At 36.0% G+C, this 18843-nt stretch overlaps 4 protein-coding genes, 1 long non-coding RNA gene, 1 other non-coding gene and 2 pseudogenes across 9 annotated transcripts; 6 read left to right on the forward strand and 2 right to left on the reverse strand.

Moving 5' to 3' along the window:
* The first annotated feature begins 1177 nt into the window (after positions 1 to 1177).
* LOC104791218 (uncharacterized) lies at positions 1178 to 3703 on the forward strand. The gene is made up of 3 exons (XM_010517052.2): positions 1178 to 1634; positions 1941 to 2530; positions 2628 to 3703. Exons 2-3 carry the CDS (start codon positions 1976 to 1978, stop codon positions 3480 to 3482), a joined length of 1410 nt encoding a protein of 469 aa, XP_010515354.1. The 5' UTR covers positions 1178 to 1634; positions 1941 to 1975; the 3' UTR covers positions 3483 to 3703.
* A 129-nt stretch (positions 3704 to 3832) lies between these two features.
* On the forward strand, positions 3833 to 5508 carry LOC104791220 (uncharacterized). Of its 2 annotated transcripts, none has more exons than XM_010517055.3 (5): positions 3833 to 4167; positions 4456 to 4600; positions 4712 to 4782; positions 4891 to 5106; positions 5198 to 5508. In XM_010517055.3, the coding sequence occupies exons 1-5, from the start codon at positions 3976 to 3978 to the stop codon at positions 5219 to 5221; spliced, it is 648 nt and encodes a 215-aa protein (XP_010515357.2). In that variant the 5' UTR covers positions 3833 to 3975; the 3' UTR covers positions 5222 to 5508. The 2 variants fall into 2 exon arrangements, 1 of the variants encoding a protein (XP_010515357.2); XR_015559131.1 differs by having other exon boundaries at positions 3855 to 4167; positions 4456 to 4596.
* Positions 5250 to 7632, reverse strand: LOC104791219 (BTB/POZ domain-containing protein At3g49900-like). Its single transcript, XM_010517053.3, has 4 exons — positions 7197 to 7632; positions 7005 to 7074; positions 6262 to 6789; positions 5250 to 6182 (listed from the first exon to the last, which is right to left on the reverse strand). The coding sequence occupies exons 1-4, from the start codon at positions 7379 to 7381 to the stop codon at positions 5391 to 5393; spliced, it is 1575 nt and encodes a 524-aa protein (XP_010515355.2). The 5' UTR covers positions 7382 to 7632; the 3' UTR covers positions 5250 to 5390.
* Positions 7633 to 8327: 695 nt separating this feature from the next.
* LOC104791221 (large ribosomal subunit protein uL24z) lies at positions 8328 to 9063 on the forward strand. The gene has a single exon (XM_010517056.3). It carries the CDS (start codon positions 8419 to 8421, stop codon positions 8857 to 8859), a length of 441 nt encoding a protein of 146 aa, XP_010515358.1. The 5' UTR covers positions 8328 to 8418; the 3' UTR covers positions 8860 to 9063.
* A 620-nt stretch (positions 9064 to 9683) lies between these two features.
* On the reverse strand, positions 9684 to 11668 carry LOC104791222 (mitochondrial outer membrane protein porin 2-like; annotated as a pseudogene). Its single transcript, XR_015559130.1, has 6 exons — positions 11548 to 11668; positions 11318 to 11385; positions 10753 to 10863; positions 10565 to 10651; positions 10282 to 10490; positions 9684 to 10191 (listed from the first exon to the last, which is right to left on the reverse strand). The product of XR_015559130.1 is annotated as a mitochondrial outer membrane protein porin 2-like (transcript).
* Positions 11669 to 11747: 79 nt separating this feature from the next.
* On the forward strand, positions 11748 to 11821 carry TRNAV-AAC (transfer RNA valine (anticodon AAC)). The gene has a single exon. It is a non-coding gene; the product is annotated as a tRNA-Val (tRNA).
* A 2413-nt stretch (positions 11822 to 14234) lies between these two features.
* On the forward strand, positions 14235 to 15338 carry LOC104791223 (zinc finger protein AZF1 pseudogene; annotated as a pseudogene). Its single transcript, XR_015559132.1, has one exon. The product of XR_015559132.1 is annotated as a zinc finger protein AZF1 pseudogene (transcript).
* Positions 15339 to 16139: 801 nt separating this feature from the next.
* LOC104791224 (uncharacterized) lies at positions 16140 to 16879 on the forward strand. Its single transcript, XR_768882.3, has 2 exons — positions 16140 to 16301; positions 16530 to 16879. It is a non-coding gene; the product is annotated as an uncharacterized LOC104791224 (long non-coding RNA).
* The last annotated feature ends 1964 nt before the right edge of the window (positions 16880 to 18843 follow it).

Raw genomic sequence — 18843 nt, forward strand, 5'->3', positions numbered from 1 at the left:
TAATGGGTTCTTTGTCATGGGCCTTTTTTTGACCCACTATTGATGAGTCGACCCATCAATGATTATGTTATTTACACCTTTCATTTCCATTCATGAATCTTTTTTTTTTTTTTCCTTATTAAATGTTGGTTGAAGTCAAGTTTATCTTCTAAAAATATACTAATAAACAAAGGGAATGATTTACTTATTTATTTTGTCTTTGCTGCCATTGTTTAGAAGATTGGAGTGAGATTTTGACTAAAATAACTAGTGTTTAAAGAAAAAGGAAAAATAAAAGCTTTCATTATGTTGCAAAACTATAAATAAATTAAAAGTTTTAAAGAGTTGCCCTTCATTATCTTTTCTCTAATTGTTTGGCTTCTTCATTAACTGTAAACATAAATAAATTGAACAAGTGGGTTATGTTGTCCTTGTTTCTCGAGAGATTGGCTCTCATTATTATAGGAGGAAGTAGATGTTATTTACGAATTGGCCGTAGGCATTCGTGATAAATCGTATTTGCAAGTATTTGATAAGAAGAAGTTTCTCTATTCCTTTGGTTTTATCTTTTTTTAAGGGTTGCTTTAGTTACTTCTGCTTTTAGGTTTAGGAGCTATACTCTTTCGATTTTGGTTTTGATATTATCTGTTTTGCATTTCTAGTTTCTTTGTCTTGGATCATAAAACTTAGTTTTGGGAATTCTTTTTCCGCTGGCTTGGTTTATGGGAACTTGTTCACTTACTTAGTTTTCCTGTTTCAATGTAACTTTTCAAGTTTTATAATATTACTAGATGACAAAAATAAATAAATTGAACAAGCGAGAGACAAGAGAAAAAAAAAGAAGGAGGTGAAAAACGAATTGGTCAACCACTAACGCCGTTATAGGTTTCACACTTTCTTATTGCATGAATTATTATCCAATCATTGATTTACAGAAATTTTAAAAACGTACACTAGACATATAAATCCAATAAATGTGTGATTTCTTACAGGCCAAAAAAAAAATATATATATCAGAACTCCCTAAAGTAAAAAAAAAAAAAAGAAAGCATATTTTCATCGAATTACTTTACTTGTCGTCTTAAAATTTCTCTCATAGTATATTGGACAATTTACATTTTACAAAACTACTACTTGAAGCTATTATTTTAAATTGGAAGAAATGGTATATAATTAGCATTAAATGATTAATGGAATCCTATACTTAAGGAGAAAATTTTATTAACAGGACAATCATTACATTACTTAAATCAAATTAAAATTAAAATAAGTGAAATAAAACAGCACGACAAGATCCCAAGAAAAAGCAAAAAAAACACAAAAACTCATCAGACTACTAGTAAAGAGAAGTATCAGCAAGGTCTCGTCCTTTTGGTCGCACGTCTGAATCACCATTTTCATCATCAAAGACCTCTCTTTGTTCCCGTGACAGATCCTTCTTAACCAAAATACTTCACCGACCCATGCCTTTTATTTCACCCAATTTCTACTCCTGGGTTCCTTAATTACGTTCCCAGGTTCGACCTTCTTCTCCGGACAATCTGAATATATCAAAATTTGTTGTTTTCTTCAGACATTGCTTACTCCAGAGCAAGCTAAGCTATTTAAGACTCTTCATTACATGTCGGAAACTTCGGCTCCGGCTTGTCTTTCAGGTGAGAGCTCTCCTAATTTTTTTGTTCTATTTGGGATCTGGTATCAGAAATTATGCTTATTTTTTGCTAATTAAGCTGCTGATTTGACGAACATAGCATTAGTTTGATTATTTTGCTTATGCTAAAGCCAAATCTGTTACATTGGAAAAATTTGTAATCTCCCAATATAGTAATTAGCTTGCGTTAGGCCAAACCAAGTCTACTTTGCTTACTTGGATCACTTTGTTTATTTGTTAATGTAACTTGGAAATGGATACTTATGTTTTCTTTGTTTGTGTGTGTGTGTGTGTTGAATCTACTACATAGGTTGTGTGTTGTGGAGATAGGATCTTGGAACAAAGATGAGGATGATGAAGAACAAACACAACAAGAAACCAACGTCTTTGCGTTGTTCACCTTTCACTTTAGTCTCAGCAGTTGTGGGATGTGTTTTCATGATTCACCTAACCATGTTATATTACAGCAGAAGATATAGTGTAGTAGATCCTGAAGTCTCACCTCAGCTACTACTAATCCACCATCCCATTGTCCGTGAGCTCGAACGTGTTGAAGAAGAGAATATTCATATGCCGCCTCCGAGGAAACGTTCTCCTCGAGCTATCAAACGGAAACCGAAAAGACCAACCACTTTAGTAGAAGAGTTTCTCGACGAGAATTCTCAGATTCGGCATCTTTTTTTCCCCGATATGAAAACAGCTTTTGGTCCTACCAAGGGTGATGTTAATGACACATCGCATTACTATTTCCCCGGGAGAATTTGGACTGATACTGAAGGCAATCCGATTCAAGCACACGGCGGTGGCATTTTGTATGATGATGTATCTAAGGTTTATTATTGGTATGGTGAATATAAAGATGGTCCAACTTATCTTTCTCACAAGAAAGGAGCCGCTCGAGTAAGTTTACACTTTCTTGCTTTCTTGAGTAAATGTCACAATCTTGAAATTTTGAATCAGAAATGTGAAAAACAGTTTCTCTTGGATTTGTTTTCAGGTTGATATAATCGGTGTTGGATGCTACTCGTCGAAAGACTTATGGACATGGAAAAACGAAGGAGTTGTATTAGCAGCCGAAGAAACAGACGAGACACGTGACTTACACATATCCAACGTACTCGAACGGCCTAAAGTGATATACAATTCAGACACCGGTAAATACGTGATGTGGATGCATATCGACGATGCAAACTACACTAAAGCTTCAGTTGGTGTAGCCATTAGCGATAACCCAACAGGTCCATTCGAATACTTGTACAGCAAATCGCCACATGGGTTCGACAGTAGAGACATGACAGTCTTCAAAGATGATGATAACATCGCATACTTGATATACTCATCAGAAGACAACAGCGTGCTGCATATAGGTCCTTTAACCGAGAATTACCTCGATGTGAAGCCGGTAATGAAGAGAATCATGGTTGGACAACACAGAGAAGCTCCAGCTGTTTTCAAACACCAAAACACTTACTACATGATCACTTCTGGTTGTACTGGATGGGCACCAAACGAAGCATTGGCTCATGCAGCTGAGTCTATAATGGGTCCATGGGAGACATTAGGGAATCCATGTGTAGGTGGTAACAATATATTCCGGTCAACGACGTTTTTCGCGCAGAGTACGTTTGTGATTCCGTTACCAGGTGTTCCTGGTGTGTTTATATTTATGGCGGATAGGTGGAATCCAGCAGATTTGAGAGATTCGAGATATTTGTGGTTACCGTTGATAATTGGTGGACCGGCTGATCGGCCTCTTGAGTATAATTTCGGGTTTCCTATGTGGTCGAGAGTTTCTGTATATTGGCATAGACAATGGCGTTTGCCTTCAGCTACAGAGAAGAAGATTGCTTAGGACAAAAAAGGACTTTTTCACTTTCTTCTTTTGGTCTGTTGTGTTGCTGCTGCTGCTCATTGTCATTGTCATTGTTATTGTTGCTGTTGTTGTTGTGCTGCTCTATTTTCGTTTACAGGTTTAGAAAGAGAGACGCTATAGGCCATTTGTGAATACAGATCACTTTGAGGATATAGTGTATGATGAGTTCTGTTACATTTACTCTAGACACAGTTCTGTTACATTTTCGTTTACATGATCCGACCCGGATCCGGAAAATTTTAATTTGTTCTTTTAAAAATTAAACCCGACCCGGATCCGGAAAATTTTAATTTGTTCTTTTAAAAATTAAACCCGACCCGGACCTGAACCCGGAAAAGGGGTTTTACCTATTTTAAAATTAGGTCACCCGCAATAAACCCTTTGTCGACGTTTCTATTGCCGGTGATTTCGTAGTTCGCCGTTAGACGGAGAGACTAAGTGGAGAGGTTTCGCGGAGACGGTGTTGTTTAGAATGGCTGATCGAGAGAGAAGTGGAGGAGATAGCAGCAGCGAAGAGGAAGATCCCAAGTGGAAAGCTGCAATCAATTCGATAGCCACAACCACCGTTTACGGCGCCTCCGCGGCGAAACCCGCAGCTACTCAGACACGTGAAAACGGAGATTTTCGTCTCAAACCTAAAAAGCTAACACATGGGCAGATCAAGGTTAGTCATCAGAGTAATGCTCTGTTGATGGCAATTAGACTTTTGTTAATGGTTAATGTAATTTATCTTCTGCAAAGTTGAAATTTTGAGAGGAGTTTTGGTCTATTGGGTTCTAATTGCAATAACTTGTTCATTGAGTTATTGTGACCAGAGAGTTGATTGTATAATGAGTGATCAGTATTTTGGGTGTTTTACTACTTTGTCTATCTCTAGTCTTTGTTCATTGTTGGTTAGGTATTGCTTTATCGACTCGAGTACTGTTTCTGATTAAGGTAAGCTTGAGAACAGGTTAAGAACCTTTTGAACGAGATGTTGGAGAAGACTTTAGACTTTGTGGAAGATCCTGTCAATGTTCCTGAAGATAAACCAGAGAATGACTGTGGAGTTCGGTTGTTTAAGCGGTGTGCAACTGGCATAATCTTTGATCATGTAGGTTAGTCATCACCGCTTGCTCTCTTTGGAGACTCCATATCTGAATCTTGAATCCTATTATGTTTATGAATCTGTCTGAGAAACTTATTTTCGTGATTTTCTTGTCAAACAGATGAGATTAAAGGACCTAAAAAGAAGCCTAATTTACGCCCTGACAGAGAAGTTGAAGGAAACTCTAAAGAGGTTGTTGTTGTTAATCCCGTTTTTTACTTCAAGCATTGTTTTGTTTTGAGCCGATTATGAAATCTGTCAAAGCTAATAATGTCTTTCTGTTTTCCGTGATTAATGCAGTTTAAGAAACGAATAAAATCAATTGCTGTTGATGGGTCGGATATCTTAACTTCTGCTACGGAAACGGCTAAGAAAGCCTCGGCTAGGTTAGAGGCGAAAGAAGCGGCAGCAAAAGCTAAAGCTAAGAAAGAGGAAGAGAGAATCGCAGAATTGAAGAAAGAAAGAGGAGAACAATGGTTACCTTCTGTTGCAAGGATAATGAAAAAGGAAATGAAGGTAAGGTTTCTCATATTTGTAATTTGTGTTTCATTCTCGTCTTAGTTAGTAACGCATCAACTTAACAAATCCTCGCTATATATATATGCAGCGTGAAAAATATGCGAGATATTAGTCTGCAATGTGGTGAAGATCCATCGAGCTTTCTTCTTTTGAACTTATTATTAGTTTTGGAGTCTCATTAATCAAAGAAGAAACATAGAACCATTCACTTCTTGGCTACAAAACTTTTAGTGAAAGAAGTGTTACGGAATTTTTTTGTTATGTAGAGTAGAGTAAAGAGATTATTTGTTCTTGATGTAGTGAGAGTGAAGTTCTTCAGAGATGTTGTCATCATCATCATCGTCTTTGATCCAGACGAAATCTTCTAACCCATCATAAATCTCCTCGACTGCATATTCATTTTTCTTGGCTCCTTGTTTGTTAGATGTAGTAGAGAAAGCATTCTTTATTCCTTTGATCAGTCTTTTTCGGAGACTTTTCTGCGGTTGTGGTTGATGCAGAGATGCTCTTCTTCGTTGGAACGTCGTGCTCAGGTTTGAAACCGATCCTCTCTCGCCTCTATGCGTCTTGTTTACGTTACTCGGTTGTTGTACGCAATGGAAACTAGCTGATCGAGTAGAATCCATCACGCTTCTTGACCTCGACTCGATGATGATCCGTTCCGATTTCTGCTTCTCTGATTCTTTCGATAAGAATATCTTCATTGCGTCGAGCTCTTTCTCCAAGCTCTCGATCCTCGAGCTCGTTGAATTCATTGCAGCTCTGAGCCGACAGTTCTGCCTCGCTGCCGTGTCTCGTTGCAGAAGCGAACCGAGCGTCACGGAGGAGTCTCTCGCATCCGCAATATCTCGGTGTCGGCCTCCAACAGGTGGAGCAGTAGAGGCGACCGCAGCAGCAGCCATGATCGAGTGGCGCGTGTTTAGCTGCTCTTGCAGCATCGCCCGTACGATAAACCTCAGGGGCATTTTCGGGTTTTGAACAGAGTGAAGTAGTAACGGCGGCGAGAGTTTGTCACAGTCTATCGAATTACATATTCGAACCTTCTCTTCCTCCGTTATCTCTCCGTCATGTTCCTACAACAATTTCATCCAATCATTAGATGACACGTAACCTAATCAGTTAAGATTGGTTAAGGACGAAACTACCCTTTACCTTAACATAAGCATCAACGATTCTGTAGAGCAAATCGTGACGCGGGAACCGCTGCTGCACGGCGTCGGCGACGATGCTAAAATCGCCGGCGGGAAGACTTACGGCTTCCTCGAGAAACTCGTTAACGCAGTCACCGTCTCCGATTTCCGTCAAGGCTTCGACGCACCGTCCGACCAAAAACACCGACGTTTCAGACTCCGGAAGCTGGAGAAGACACGAGCGGAGAACGATCTGGATGTAATCAACGTTGACGAAGACGACTCGTCGGAGATAAGACTCGGTCAAGTTCCTCAGACTCTCTCTTCCTCCGCCGTCTCCTCCTCCAGCTCCCGTCGTCATATGAAGAAGCTCGACGGCGACTCTCAACGAAACGACATTGAACGGCGTTAGTTCAACGTGAGCGCCGTAACAGAAACTGGCAACTAACGAGAACGTTTCAGCCGTTATGTTTAACGGCGGTGAGAGAGTTAATTCTTTAACGCCCGTTAGGTGGCGTTTTAAATAGCCACTCCTTGTTGACAGAGGATCCTATGGGATAACAATAATAAAAACATCACATAACCTCCCAATAAAAACCAAACCTCTTTGCCTATTTGCAATAAATGTGTACATCTTTTAAAATTTGTAACAAATATATAATTAAAAATCAAACAAAAATACCATAAAATCGTTGATATTTTAGTATGAAAAAATGAAAAATGTTCGAAATTGACAAAAAAAAAAGTTTGAAAAAAATGTGTAACCTTGTGAAGATGGAACCTTGTGCCTCCCACAATTACGAACACATCAGGTTTTGAGTTATTAGCCAACGACCTGAATAAAAAAAATATATAGAAAATAAACATTGTAGCAAATATATTAATTAGCACCCAAAAAAAGAAAAGAGAATTTACAATGTGGTAAAGATTTGGTAATTTACTAAAGAGGAACATTACCATTTATGGACTCTAGAATCAACCTCCATGGAAGGAGAAGAAGAGAGATTGATACGTCGTTGATGATGATGAGGAGAAAGAGACAAAGATGATGAAGAAGAAGAGAAAGAAGAATTAGAGTGGTCGACGTAATCTTCTTCTTCATAGATCGTATCTACAAACCCTAAGTTTGTCCATCGCTTCATTGTCTCTTTTTTTTTTTCTTTTGAGAGAGAGGGGAAAAAAGAATGAGAATATATGGTGTGATATCTTCTTAAGAAGAAGAAGAAGATTCGAAATCGCCGGTTAGGTTTTTGAGAGAGTAAAGAAGAGAAGGAAACATTGAACAGTGAATAAGGCAATAAATGTGAGAGCAATATGGGAAATAAATGGATTTGTTGTGATCGTTATTATATGCGTGAAAGTCTTTAAATGCGTTTTTTTTCCTTTTTCTTACACCATATCAATAACCCTTCTTACTATCATATAAAGATGGACCACGTCCCACATGTGTTACAAATGTACATATTGGTTCTAATCTAACATTCAAATTTTTTTCACGAGATTTCAACTAGGTTTAAATTAGCTTAAACTGTTGTGTATATATAGTAGTACTAGCCATTAAGTTTGATTGGTCTTTTTCTATATAACTTAAACTGATTGCTTGTTTATTTGTCGTTTGTAGTGATAATAACCATGGATTGTTTATAGTATGAATTAATTCTTATATGTTATAGGAACTTCTTTATAACTTTGTGAAATTAACAAAGATATAAACTACATTATATATAGTATTTCAGAAATCATCCAAGCTTTATGTTTTTATTTCTCTTCTTTTCACCAAAATCTAAATTGCATGATTATAAAAGCTTCTCTAAATTGCATGAGGATACCACTAGTCAATAATAGTAACACGAGAGTTACCTTACCAATCGCTTTGTTTTATGCTTATCCTCTTCCGTTAAACTTGATTGCATCTAATAAAAACTAGTCCAACTAAATTATATTTTTAATCATATGAGAACTTATTCTGGGCCAAAACTGTAGTTTATATAAACTCAGCCTAAAATATTAAAATCTGAAACAGGCCCAAGCCCATTATGAAGAAAGCCCTAATTTCCAGCTAAACCTAGCTCTACTACAGACTATATAACCTTTGTTAACACTCTTCGTCTCTTCCTCATTCACTCGAAAAAAAAACCCTAGAAAGAGAGAGACTCGAAAACCTCCCCCGGCGGCGAAAATGAAGTACAACCCAAGAGTGACCTCTTCCCGCAGGAAGAACAGGAAGGCTCATTTCACAGCCTCATCAAGCGAGAGGCGTGTTATAATGAGCTCGCCTCTGTCAACCGAGCTCCGTCAGAAGTACAACGTCAGATCCATGCCGATCCGCAAAGACGACGAGGTTCAGATCGTTCGTGGTACCTACAAGGGACGTGAGGGCAAAGTTGTCCAGGTGTACCGTCGCAAATGGGTGATTCACATCGAGAGGATTACAAGGGAGAAGGTGAATGGAACCACCGTGAACGTTGGGATTCAGCCGTCGAAGGTGGTGATTTCGAAGCTTCGTCTTGATAAGGATAGGAAATCGCTTTTGGAGAGGAAAGCTAAGGGACGTGCCGCTGCTGATAAGGAGAAGGGTACCAAGTTTACATCTGAGGATGTTATGCAGAACGTTGATTAAGTAAGACAAAAAAAAAGATTTGAACTTTTTTTTTTTCGAGAGAAAAAGGTTTCGTCTTTTAGTTTATTATTATCAGTCGCTTCTTTATGTTAAGTTTTGTTTCTGGAATGTTATCACTGTTTCTTTATGGTGTTGGACATGAGAAGACATGTTTTGATTTTGAATATTTGAAGTTTGATTATGGAGTTTTCTCTCTTTTGCTCATTTTTGATGTGGATTTGTTTGGTTGGTTGAGGTTTCTGATGAATGTGGGTTGAGATTTATGTGGAAGATATGTTGGTTCACTATACTGGATTGTGGATTTGTTGAACGTGACTAGGTTAGCTGGTGGTTTATCGATTGCTTGTTGAATTGTGGGTAGCTTAGCTGAACTATTCTAGATTGGCCTTTTTGGTTTAAGGCTGTTAGAATTACATTTTGAAGTTCCATTTTCGATTGTGGTTTTCATTTTAAACATATGGAAATGACGTGTTTGTGTGTTTCAAAAGACATATCAATTCGTCTCTTACATCACCATTTCCAAAAAATCTTGGTTCTCCTAGTTCGTTTCTTTGTATGTTTGAGTTTGGAGTAGGGAAAGATCTATCTTTGTATTATTGTTTTCATTTGTTTTTTCGGATTGGCGTAACTCTGAAATCGGTTCATTTTTTTGTATCACTTCTTCCAAAACCTTATGTTCTTTAATAGTAAGTCGAACAAAAACAACTCTTAAAGTCAGATTTACAACTCATTATTATCAGTCGCTTCTTTATATCATTTCGTCCCCTGGTTTGTTTCTTATTCTGCTAATAACATGACATTGTTAGAAAACACAAAGATTCTAGTTTTCACAAATTGTTTGAGCACACAAGATTCATTAAGCATGAGCTCAAAAATTTAACAACTCCTAGAAAGTGGTAGATTACCCGAGGGATTCATTATTCAAAAAAAAACGACAACAAACTCAAGTGTAAACATTGGCATTTCGAGAGAAAAAGGGAAAATGTTCTATTGTCAAACAAAGGGTCATATTGGTATGTGTAGCTCTTCAAGGTTTAAGGGCAAGCGAGAGACCGAACCTTGGGTACTTGTCTAATGTCTTGGTGTCCATTACCTGAGATAGTCACTATCGATTTCGGGAGGGCCTCATGTTGCAGAAGAGCTCCAAACTTACCGTTACTGTTCAGCTTAGCTTTCACATTCGTCAAGTGATCAACCGCATACAATCCACCAACAGTTACTGTGTACTCGTTCGTTGAGATTTTCCTGAATACCTCTCCAACTGCGGAGCTTCTCTTTGACTCATCGAGGTGATAAAGATAAGAAGCTTTGATCGAATCTCCTTTATCTCCCCTGAGAATATTTCCAAGAAAAAGATTCAATAGATTATACAAATTAAAAGCTCAATAGAACTTTGATCAATAAAGAGCTTCTTTATCTTACAGTATTATGGAGGCACATTGTTCCGGCTTTGTGACACTGATTCCGACGTTGTACTTTGTGAAAGTTCGAGATGTGGTGTCATATCCAGCTTCAGCACCAAATGAGATAGTTGGTGAACCTAGCGTGGCTGTTACATCAATTAGTGGGTTTTGTTGTAAAGCTGCAGCGGCTGTAATTGTTGCGTGATCATGGTAGTATTTGACCTCCAGCTGTAAATATCATAGTAAGGCTTCGTATTCAGAATGCTGAAGAATCATTGTAGAAGAATTGTAGATTGTATTACCTTGCTTGAGTTGTAATCAGGAACTTTGAAGGAGGCAATGGCTTTTGCCGATGGAAGGATCTCAGTGAACGTGATGGATGTCAGGATCTGTCCCAAGTGAAAAAAAAAAAGAAGAGGTGGAAAACATGGTTTTACTTACTTCCAAAAACAAAGTTGTTGAGTGGGGATAATAATATTAGAGACTATACATTAGAATCAGTGTCGATTTTGACATTGAACAAAGCGTTTCTGTACTTATATTGTGTGGCAACAGTAGCAGCATGTATTACTCCATTCTTCAGAGCAGTGGAAGTAAGAGCCTATATCATAGAACAGCAGAAAGATAAAGGTCAATAGATCGCAACCATTTTAGTATTAGTTTCATTCTATAAGATCCTTGTGCTTCTGAAGACCACAAATGTAAAATTCCAAGAAGCATGTTGTTAGCTAGCAATTCATCAGCCTGTGTTAAGCTAACTCCAAAACAGATGACAGAAGTACACACCAATTACTCAAGTCACAGATGAATCAGTCTCAGGAGCAAGAATCAAAAGATACAAACCAGATTTGAGTTATAATTTCACTCAATAACCATATACTACTAAACTAATTTCATCCTAAACTTGCTCTGTCTCTCAGAAATGCTCAATGATTCACTCATTCATTCACTCGCTGGCCAAAACATAAGCTACGAATTCTTAAAATCGAAAACAGAGTATCTACTACTAAGAACACGATTCAGACACATTGTGAATTCGAGGGGACTTGACTTACAACGCCGGAGATACTGTTAGTGGAGATACTGAATTTCTGATCGGTGTTGTAATCTCTCGTCAACAGATCTTAACACACGCAGACACGAAGAAGAAAACACTCAAGATTCAGCTTACGAGAAACATCAACACTTGCACATTAACGCACGCACTAGCGTCTCACTACATCTACATGGCCATATCTAGAACAAATCAAAACTACTGGAGATGAAAAATGGAAGATTCTGATACCTTTCGCGTATTTTCCGATGTCGGCGAATAGTCCCGGACCTTTACTCATGGTGATCGGGGAACTCGAGAGATCGACAATTGAGAGAGGAACCCAGATTTTTTTAATTCCGTGTTAAAAAATAGGGGACAGAGATGGGAGAGTAAGTTTTTTCAAGCAAATAACTGTTAAATAGAACGATTAGTTACTGTGTAGCAACAAAGGTTTCGTGGTGTAGTTGGTTATCACGTCAGTCTAACACACTGAAGGTCTCCGGTTCGAACCCGGGCGAAGCCATTTCTTTGTTTTTTTTTTCCTTAATTTTTCTCTCTCTTGTTGAGAAGAGTCCATTAGACTTTTTAAGATGGACTCATCATCTAAACCAATAGCGGGAGGATAAACATTGTAGTTTCTGCGTGAATAGCTTTTTGTGAAAACTGTAAAAACATGCATCCAACAACAACACTAGAGACCAAATTTTCGACGTTTTTCTAGAAATCAGACAATAAGCAACATCATTACCAGAGTTGAGTCAAGACAACCCAACCTGATATTGTCTCCAGAGATGTCCGTGACAGATATAAGTAGCAAAATAAGATAAATGAAGTCTGCTCCACATTAAACGCATAAAATGTTATTGTCCAGTTTTCTAACAATTGCTTTAAATATTATGGTTTCTTCTGGTCCTGTTCCATCTTGAGATCCTTGCAAAGTTGGACTTAGAGGTATACGAGATCTCTGTATATTTTTCATTTGACGTCGTATTTGCATGACTTGATATAATGAAGTATCAACATTTTCCAAGGCAAAGCTATTGAAACATTATATATTAAAATCCACTAAATTCTTCTAAATAGGTCAAAACAGAACACTGAAAAAAAAGGATCATATGAGGGAGGGATGTTCCAAAATCCAAACTAAAAGCCAATAATAAACCACTCTTTCACATTTGTAAGGTTTTTCCCAATTGCAGATCTAATAATAATACTCACTGATCGAGTATCATTTGTACAATTTTTAAATCCATATCTAGAAATTCTTACGAGAAAAATCATTTCTCAAAATTTTAATAACTTAAAACTTTGAATTTATGAAGAAAAAACATAGTAAACTTAAAACATTTTGAAAATACATCTCACAATCACTAATTTGGACTCTTTGTTACTCAATGGTCCATTCTACAGCACTAAATATCATCATCCCATGCATGTGTATATCCACTTCTTGTCTATCGAACTCAAATTCCTCCAATCTTCATGTGTCATCTAATTATCTCCTCTTGATTTTCTTATCAGATCTATAATAAATCGGGATAGAAAAAACAAAACATGAAGGAAACAAAAAATCAAGCAATATGCCAAGTCTCTAGACAAAACATTTTTTAAAGATCATAAACTTTTTTGGTTGTAAGAAGAGTTAAATAAATAAAATAAATTAGTTGCTTATGAAGTGGGTGGTGTCACACACAGCCATGTCGCCTGAGCCTTAAGAAAGTGTCTCGTACCGTCTATTTTAAGTCTCCACCAAATCGTACCACTTCCACCATACACAACTAACCACGTGTCCCCCAACCAAAGAATCTAACCTGCATCCAACCAATGAAAACTTGACAGCTCGTCAACGACCCAACGCCACACATCACAGGTGAAAAGATTCGCTAACCTGGCCTAACCTTTAAACTAACTCCGAATGTATGGGCAAACTCAAAACTCCCATCTAACACCTGTCGCATGTTTATGCCTTCCTGTTTTTAGTTTATACCTTCTAATAGTATGATAAATTATCCTCTAAAAAAAAGTCAATTTTATGACTTAAAACTACGAAATCTACAAGTTACTGTTATTTTTACAATCATTTTTATAAGAAAAGAAAAAAGTTATATTATTGTGAAAAGTATGTGTGGATAGATATTTAGTTTGAATAAAGTGTTTTTAAAATTGACAATTCGGATAATAAATCCTCGCCAATTAAAAAAAGAAGAAGAAGAAGGTATTGAATTAAGCTGATCAGCTCATGACTTGGACTGCTACCTATCGACAAAATTGGCACAACTTTGATAAGTACTTTAGTTTTCCATCTTTGTGAATGTGTTACTTTTTTCGGCTTTTCAATAAAGTTTGATGTTAGACTCTTCTAATAACATATATATAGTTTACATGATTTTTTTCCCCACAGGCCACAGCACATAATTTATAAAATAGGCATTCTTAGATTACGCATTATTAGTAAGTAAAGCCGCTGGCCACTGAAAATATAGTTTTTTTTCCAGACTTTGATGTATATATTTTTTATTTTATAATATTTTCCTAGTTTTATCAAAAGATCAATCCAAAGTAATGTTGATGATCATATATTCATCATATATGTTAGTGTTGAGAGTAGAACAGCTCGAAAGCAAAATAAAGAACTATAAAATTTAATTAGTAACATGTCCTACTATATATATGAACTTGAGTATCTCTCTCATCATCATAATTAACCGGTTTAATTACACCAACATAACTGATAATATTAACCCCAACATAAACTTGAAAGTTCCTTCTTTTTTTTTTTTGTCTTTTTCTTTACATATATTGGAATGGATTTAGTTCAAATTTTATCTTTCTAAATATATTAAAAAATAAAAGAAATTAATAAAGATGAAAAAATAGGATGAGATATTAATGGATATGGATAAATAAGAGAAGAAGCACCACTTGATCACTTAGAGCCCACGTTCCCACTCTTAATCACCCAAAAATTAAAACAAAGACGTGCTCACATCTCATCTCACTCCCTCACCAGCTCACTTCACTCTCTCCATCTTTTTCTCTTTTTTTTTTTTTTTTTATAATCATCTCTCTCAATCATCATTTTGATCAAAGAAAAAGATCACACCATATGGCTCTCGACACTCTCAATTCTCCCACCTCCACCACCACCACCACCAACGCTCCTCCTCCTCCTTTCCTCCGCTGCCTCGACCAATCCGAGCCCGAGAATCTCGAATCATGGACCAAAAGAAAACGTACGAAACGACACCGTATAGATCAACCTAACCCTCCTTCCGAGGAAGAGTATCTCGCTCTCTGCCTCCTCATGCTCGCTCGTGGCTCCTCCGATCATCACTCTCCTTCTTCTCCATTGTCCGATCATCAAAAAGATTACAAATGCTCAGTCTGTGGCAAATCTTTCCCGTCTTACCAAGCGTTAGGTGGACACAAAACCAGTCATCGGAAACCGGTTAGTAATAATAATAACGAAGAAGGTAATAACAACACTAACGGCTCCGTTACTAATAACGCAAATATTATTAGTAACGGTTTGGTTGGTCAAAGTGGGAAGACTCATAACTGCTCTATATGTTTTAAGTCGTTCCCGTCTGGTCAAGCATTGGGTGGTCACAAACGGTGTCACTACGATGGTGGTGGTGGTAGTAACGGTAACATGCCTAGCCACGGGTTTGACCTGAACTTACCGGCTGATCAAGTTAGCGATGGGAAAAGTCAACTCTCCGACGACGAAGTTACAAAGTCGGTGTTGTGATTATTATTATTATTATTATTATAATTTTTACCGATCGGGCTTAGCTAGCTAGTGATCGATCATTAGCTGAGTCTTGTGTAATGAAAATGATTGGAGTGGACTTTTGGATTATTTTTAATTTCTATTTTACGTATACGAAAAGATAAAATCTTCAAATGTTTATTCGTCGTTGGTTTTTGTTTATAGAAAGTAAAAAAAAAAAAAAAAAAAAACAGGGAAATATTTGGATTTATTCTTAATTTTGTTTTGATAAGAGAGAATAATAATAAAAGCTACTATTTCTTGGAAATTTCCTATTGATTTATTGTTTGTTGCATTATTTGTTGAAATTTTCATTTACTACTTCCGCAAGCAATGGAACCACACTTCTGTGAATCTGTCACTCCCCAGCTTGAATCTGTTCCTAAGGATTTAACTATTCGATTAAACATTTGTAATATTTAAATAATCAAATTTTCTACTTTAAAACGTAATTTGATTAGCAGAAAATAGTATTAATATTGGGTTATGTTAGTATTAATTATTTTGAGTAGTGATAGATCGGTTAGTAGTACCTAACGACGAAACTAATCCTTAAGTGTCTTGTCGTCTTTGATTAGTATTATCTTTTTGATTGGTTGGCACACACACTTCCCTCCACGCTTAAATTATTTTTCTATAAATCTGTATTATTTCGTTTTCACGAGTTTTTTACGAGTCTTTTAGTATTTATAATTTGTTCCGATAAGAAAAAATATCTTACACGTCCAAATCGATCCCAGTTCTTTATGTATCTTCTAAGAAAAAGAGTAATTATGCATCCAAAAAAATAATATGGATATTGGGTATTTACTAAATTAAATGGGAAAAAATGTCATTAAAATCTCCAACTATACATTTTCGTTGATTTAAAATATGAATTCTTGATTTGTTGAAATAAATATTTATTTTTTTGTTGATTTTGAAATAAATCTTAAAGTCTTGTTGACTTTGCCAATTGAGATACAATATTAACTGGGTAAACTGAACAATTACACAGAGTTAACTAATCGTTACTGAGACTAGTTAACGAGCAAATGTTTAAATAAATAAACATTCAAATAAACAATCCACTCTCTTCCTTCTTCTTCTTTCTTTTAGAGGTTCGGTGCTTTTCAAGAAGGCAAAATTGGAGTTTGACTCTGAGATCATAAATCTCGTCGAAGATGGAGAATCAGAAATCGATGGTGGAGATTCCAAAGATTCGAAATAAGAGGAGAAGCTCCACCAATCGGTAATCAAGAATACAGCTTCAGAGAATTTGTGGTTTCAAAATTAAATCTGGGTTTTAGGAGTTTATGGTTTATGGGTTTAGTAATTAGGGGTAGTTCTGATTAATTAACTTTCTTATCATGGGTTATGGGTAGTTATTTTCTTCATCTATTTATATTTCTCAGACTTTGTGCTTCTCAATTTCAATCCAGCAATTTTAGTTTCAGTTCTTCTTTTTCTTTCCTGCAAGTTTCTGTTTTATCCAACAAGGGATGAGTCCGAAATATTGAGAGGAAGATTGTGTCGTGTGGGAGATGAGAAGACGTTTCAGAGATGAAAGCTGAAGAAAAAGGCTTCACCATTGTTCTCGCTTCTTCTTCTTGAACATAAACCTTATATATGTTTGGGTTTGTGTTAAATTGTTAGTAAAGTAGCACAGCCCCGTTGGTGAAGTAACTATTATTCTTAGGAAGAGGTGAAGTAGCACATCGTTTTGTACATTAACAGTTCTCAGTAACCAGCTAGTTAACATCGTGTAATTGTTTTGTTTACTTAGTTAACATTGTGTCTCAATTGGCAAGTCAACAACTTTACGATTTATTTCAAAGTCAACAAAAAATGAGTATTTATTTCACCAAAGGAAGAATTCATGCTTTAAATCAACGAAAATGTATAGTTGGGGATTTTTATGACATTTTTCCCAAATTAAATGCCACTATATACAGACAAATATTTTCTGTGACACCGAAAAATTGATTTTTTTTAGATGTTTTCTAAAATATAAGTGTATTGGGTTAAATTAAACATAAAATATTATAAATATTAAATTTAATCTAGCTTAGGTTTTGGTTTGGAAAAGACTAAAAAGGAAAAGGATATTTCGAAAATAATGAAGGCACAGTTATAATAAATAAATAAAAAAACATAATAGCGCACTAGAAAATCAAAGGAAAACTATGTCGTACACCTTACATCTTATATAAACATGTGCAAATAATTAGTATAAACTTTGGTCGTTTTCCCATGTTTTTTCACTATTGTGTTCATTACTTCATATTGTTAAAAACTTGAAATTTCACAAATGTGGGCATATTGTAATTTGAAATATAGTAAGGCCTTACAAGAATGTTAAAGGCCTAAAGCACTCCAACGTTCCAATGCTATCCAAGTTTTTTGGCACGGTCCAGTTGAAATGGTGTTAATGTACCAAAGACTCATTGTTTGGAGTCTTTGGACCATAAGAAAAGTATAATAGAGCCCATAGTGATAGTGTGTCCTCTCTTATAGCTGAGAATATATAGCCCACTTATATTGAAATCAGAACTCGATGGAGATGTCGAAGAAAAAATTGAAAAAGTTGGAACTCAACGTAAAACTTTGACAATCAAAGAGGAAATGTTGGAGCACTCAATAAATGCCATTTGTGGAACCTCTCTTTCATCCATTTCTTCTCTATCAAACAACATCTCAATAAGTGTATTGAACTGTAAAAATAGTTTGTCATGCATTTTTTCGCTTTCATTACAAAATATAGCTAAAAACAATATTTGTTAGGAATAACTTCAAGCCTCCAGGAACTATGGTTGTAGAACAAAGGGAACAAATCAAATTTTGTGATAAACATGTATTGTAAGATTCAAAATAGAATAATTGCTGTAAATAGTTTTTAGTTATGAAGTAATACACAGTAAAACCAATAGTTGACTAGTCGAGGTAGCGTCTAAGTGTCTGTTGTGAACAATTTGTCGACCAACTTTGTGGCGTTTAAGTGTTCTGAAAATGTCTCAGCAAAATAAACCTTTAGAACCCATAATTAAGTTCAACGAATACTTCTGTGTTCTTTATTAGTATACTAACTGAAGTAATTGGGTGAATAAAGAAATATATATATATATATTGAGACGGCATGCATTCATTCAGTGGAAATATGCCTAATTGGAGTGTAGGTAAAGGACACCACGTAAGCAATGAACGGCGCCGTTTACCGCATTACTATTGGAAAAGTATGTAGAAGAGAAGACATTTTTTATTTATAAATATATATGTTGTAGATCTTTCCTTCATCACATTTGATTTTGTTACTAAATGTAAGGAGAAAAAGTGTTTTGATTTTGCTACACACGTGAGTCAGCAACGCCTCTATCTTTCTTCTAAAACATTTTTCTCATATTAAATTATCAAAACCCTTAAGGTCGATTTAAGGGTCATATAGCGGATTAGTTTCGTTGAAGGGTCAAGATTAGACTTAACCCTAAACAAAAACACAATCTCATTGGTTTCATCACTATATAGTATATATATATTGTTTACAAAGTATACGTACTGCATGATGATGATCCATATTTGAATTCATAGATACTATTTTAAGAAAGACAAATTTTCTTTACAAAAACGCAAACTATTACTGATTTTTGGTTGGGGATACGACTCTTGAGGGGTCATTAGCCCAATGCATGTTAATCAGTACACTACATTTTTTGGTTGAGAAAGATAATATTACTAAATAAAAAACTTGTGAAATCCAAAAACAATTGTCAACAAACAAATAAACACTGGATCAGATA

The sequence above is a fragment of the Camelina sativa genome, chromosome 6, assembly GCF_030686135.1.
Source record: "Camelina sativa cultivar CO46 ecotype springtype chromosome 6, ASM3068613v1".
NCBI classification, from domain to species: Eukaryota; Viridiplantae; Streptophyta; class Magnoliopsida; order Brassicales; family Brassicaceae; genus Camelina; species Camelina sativa.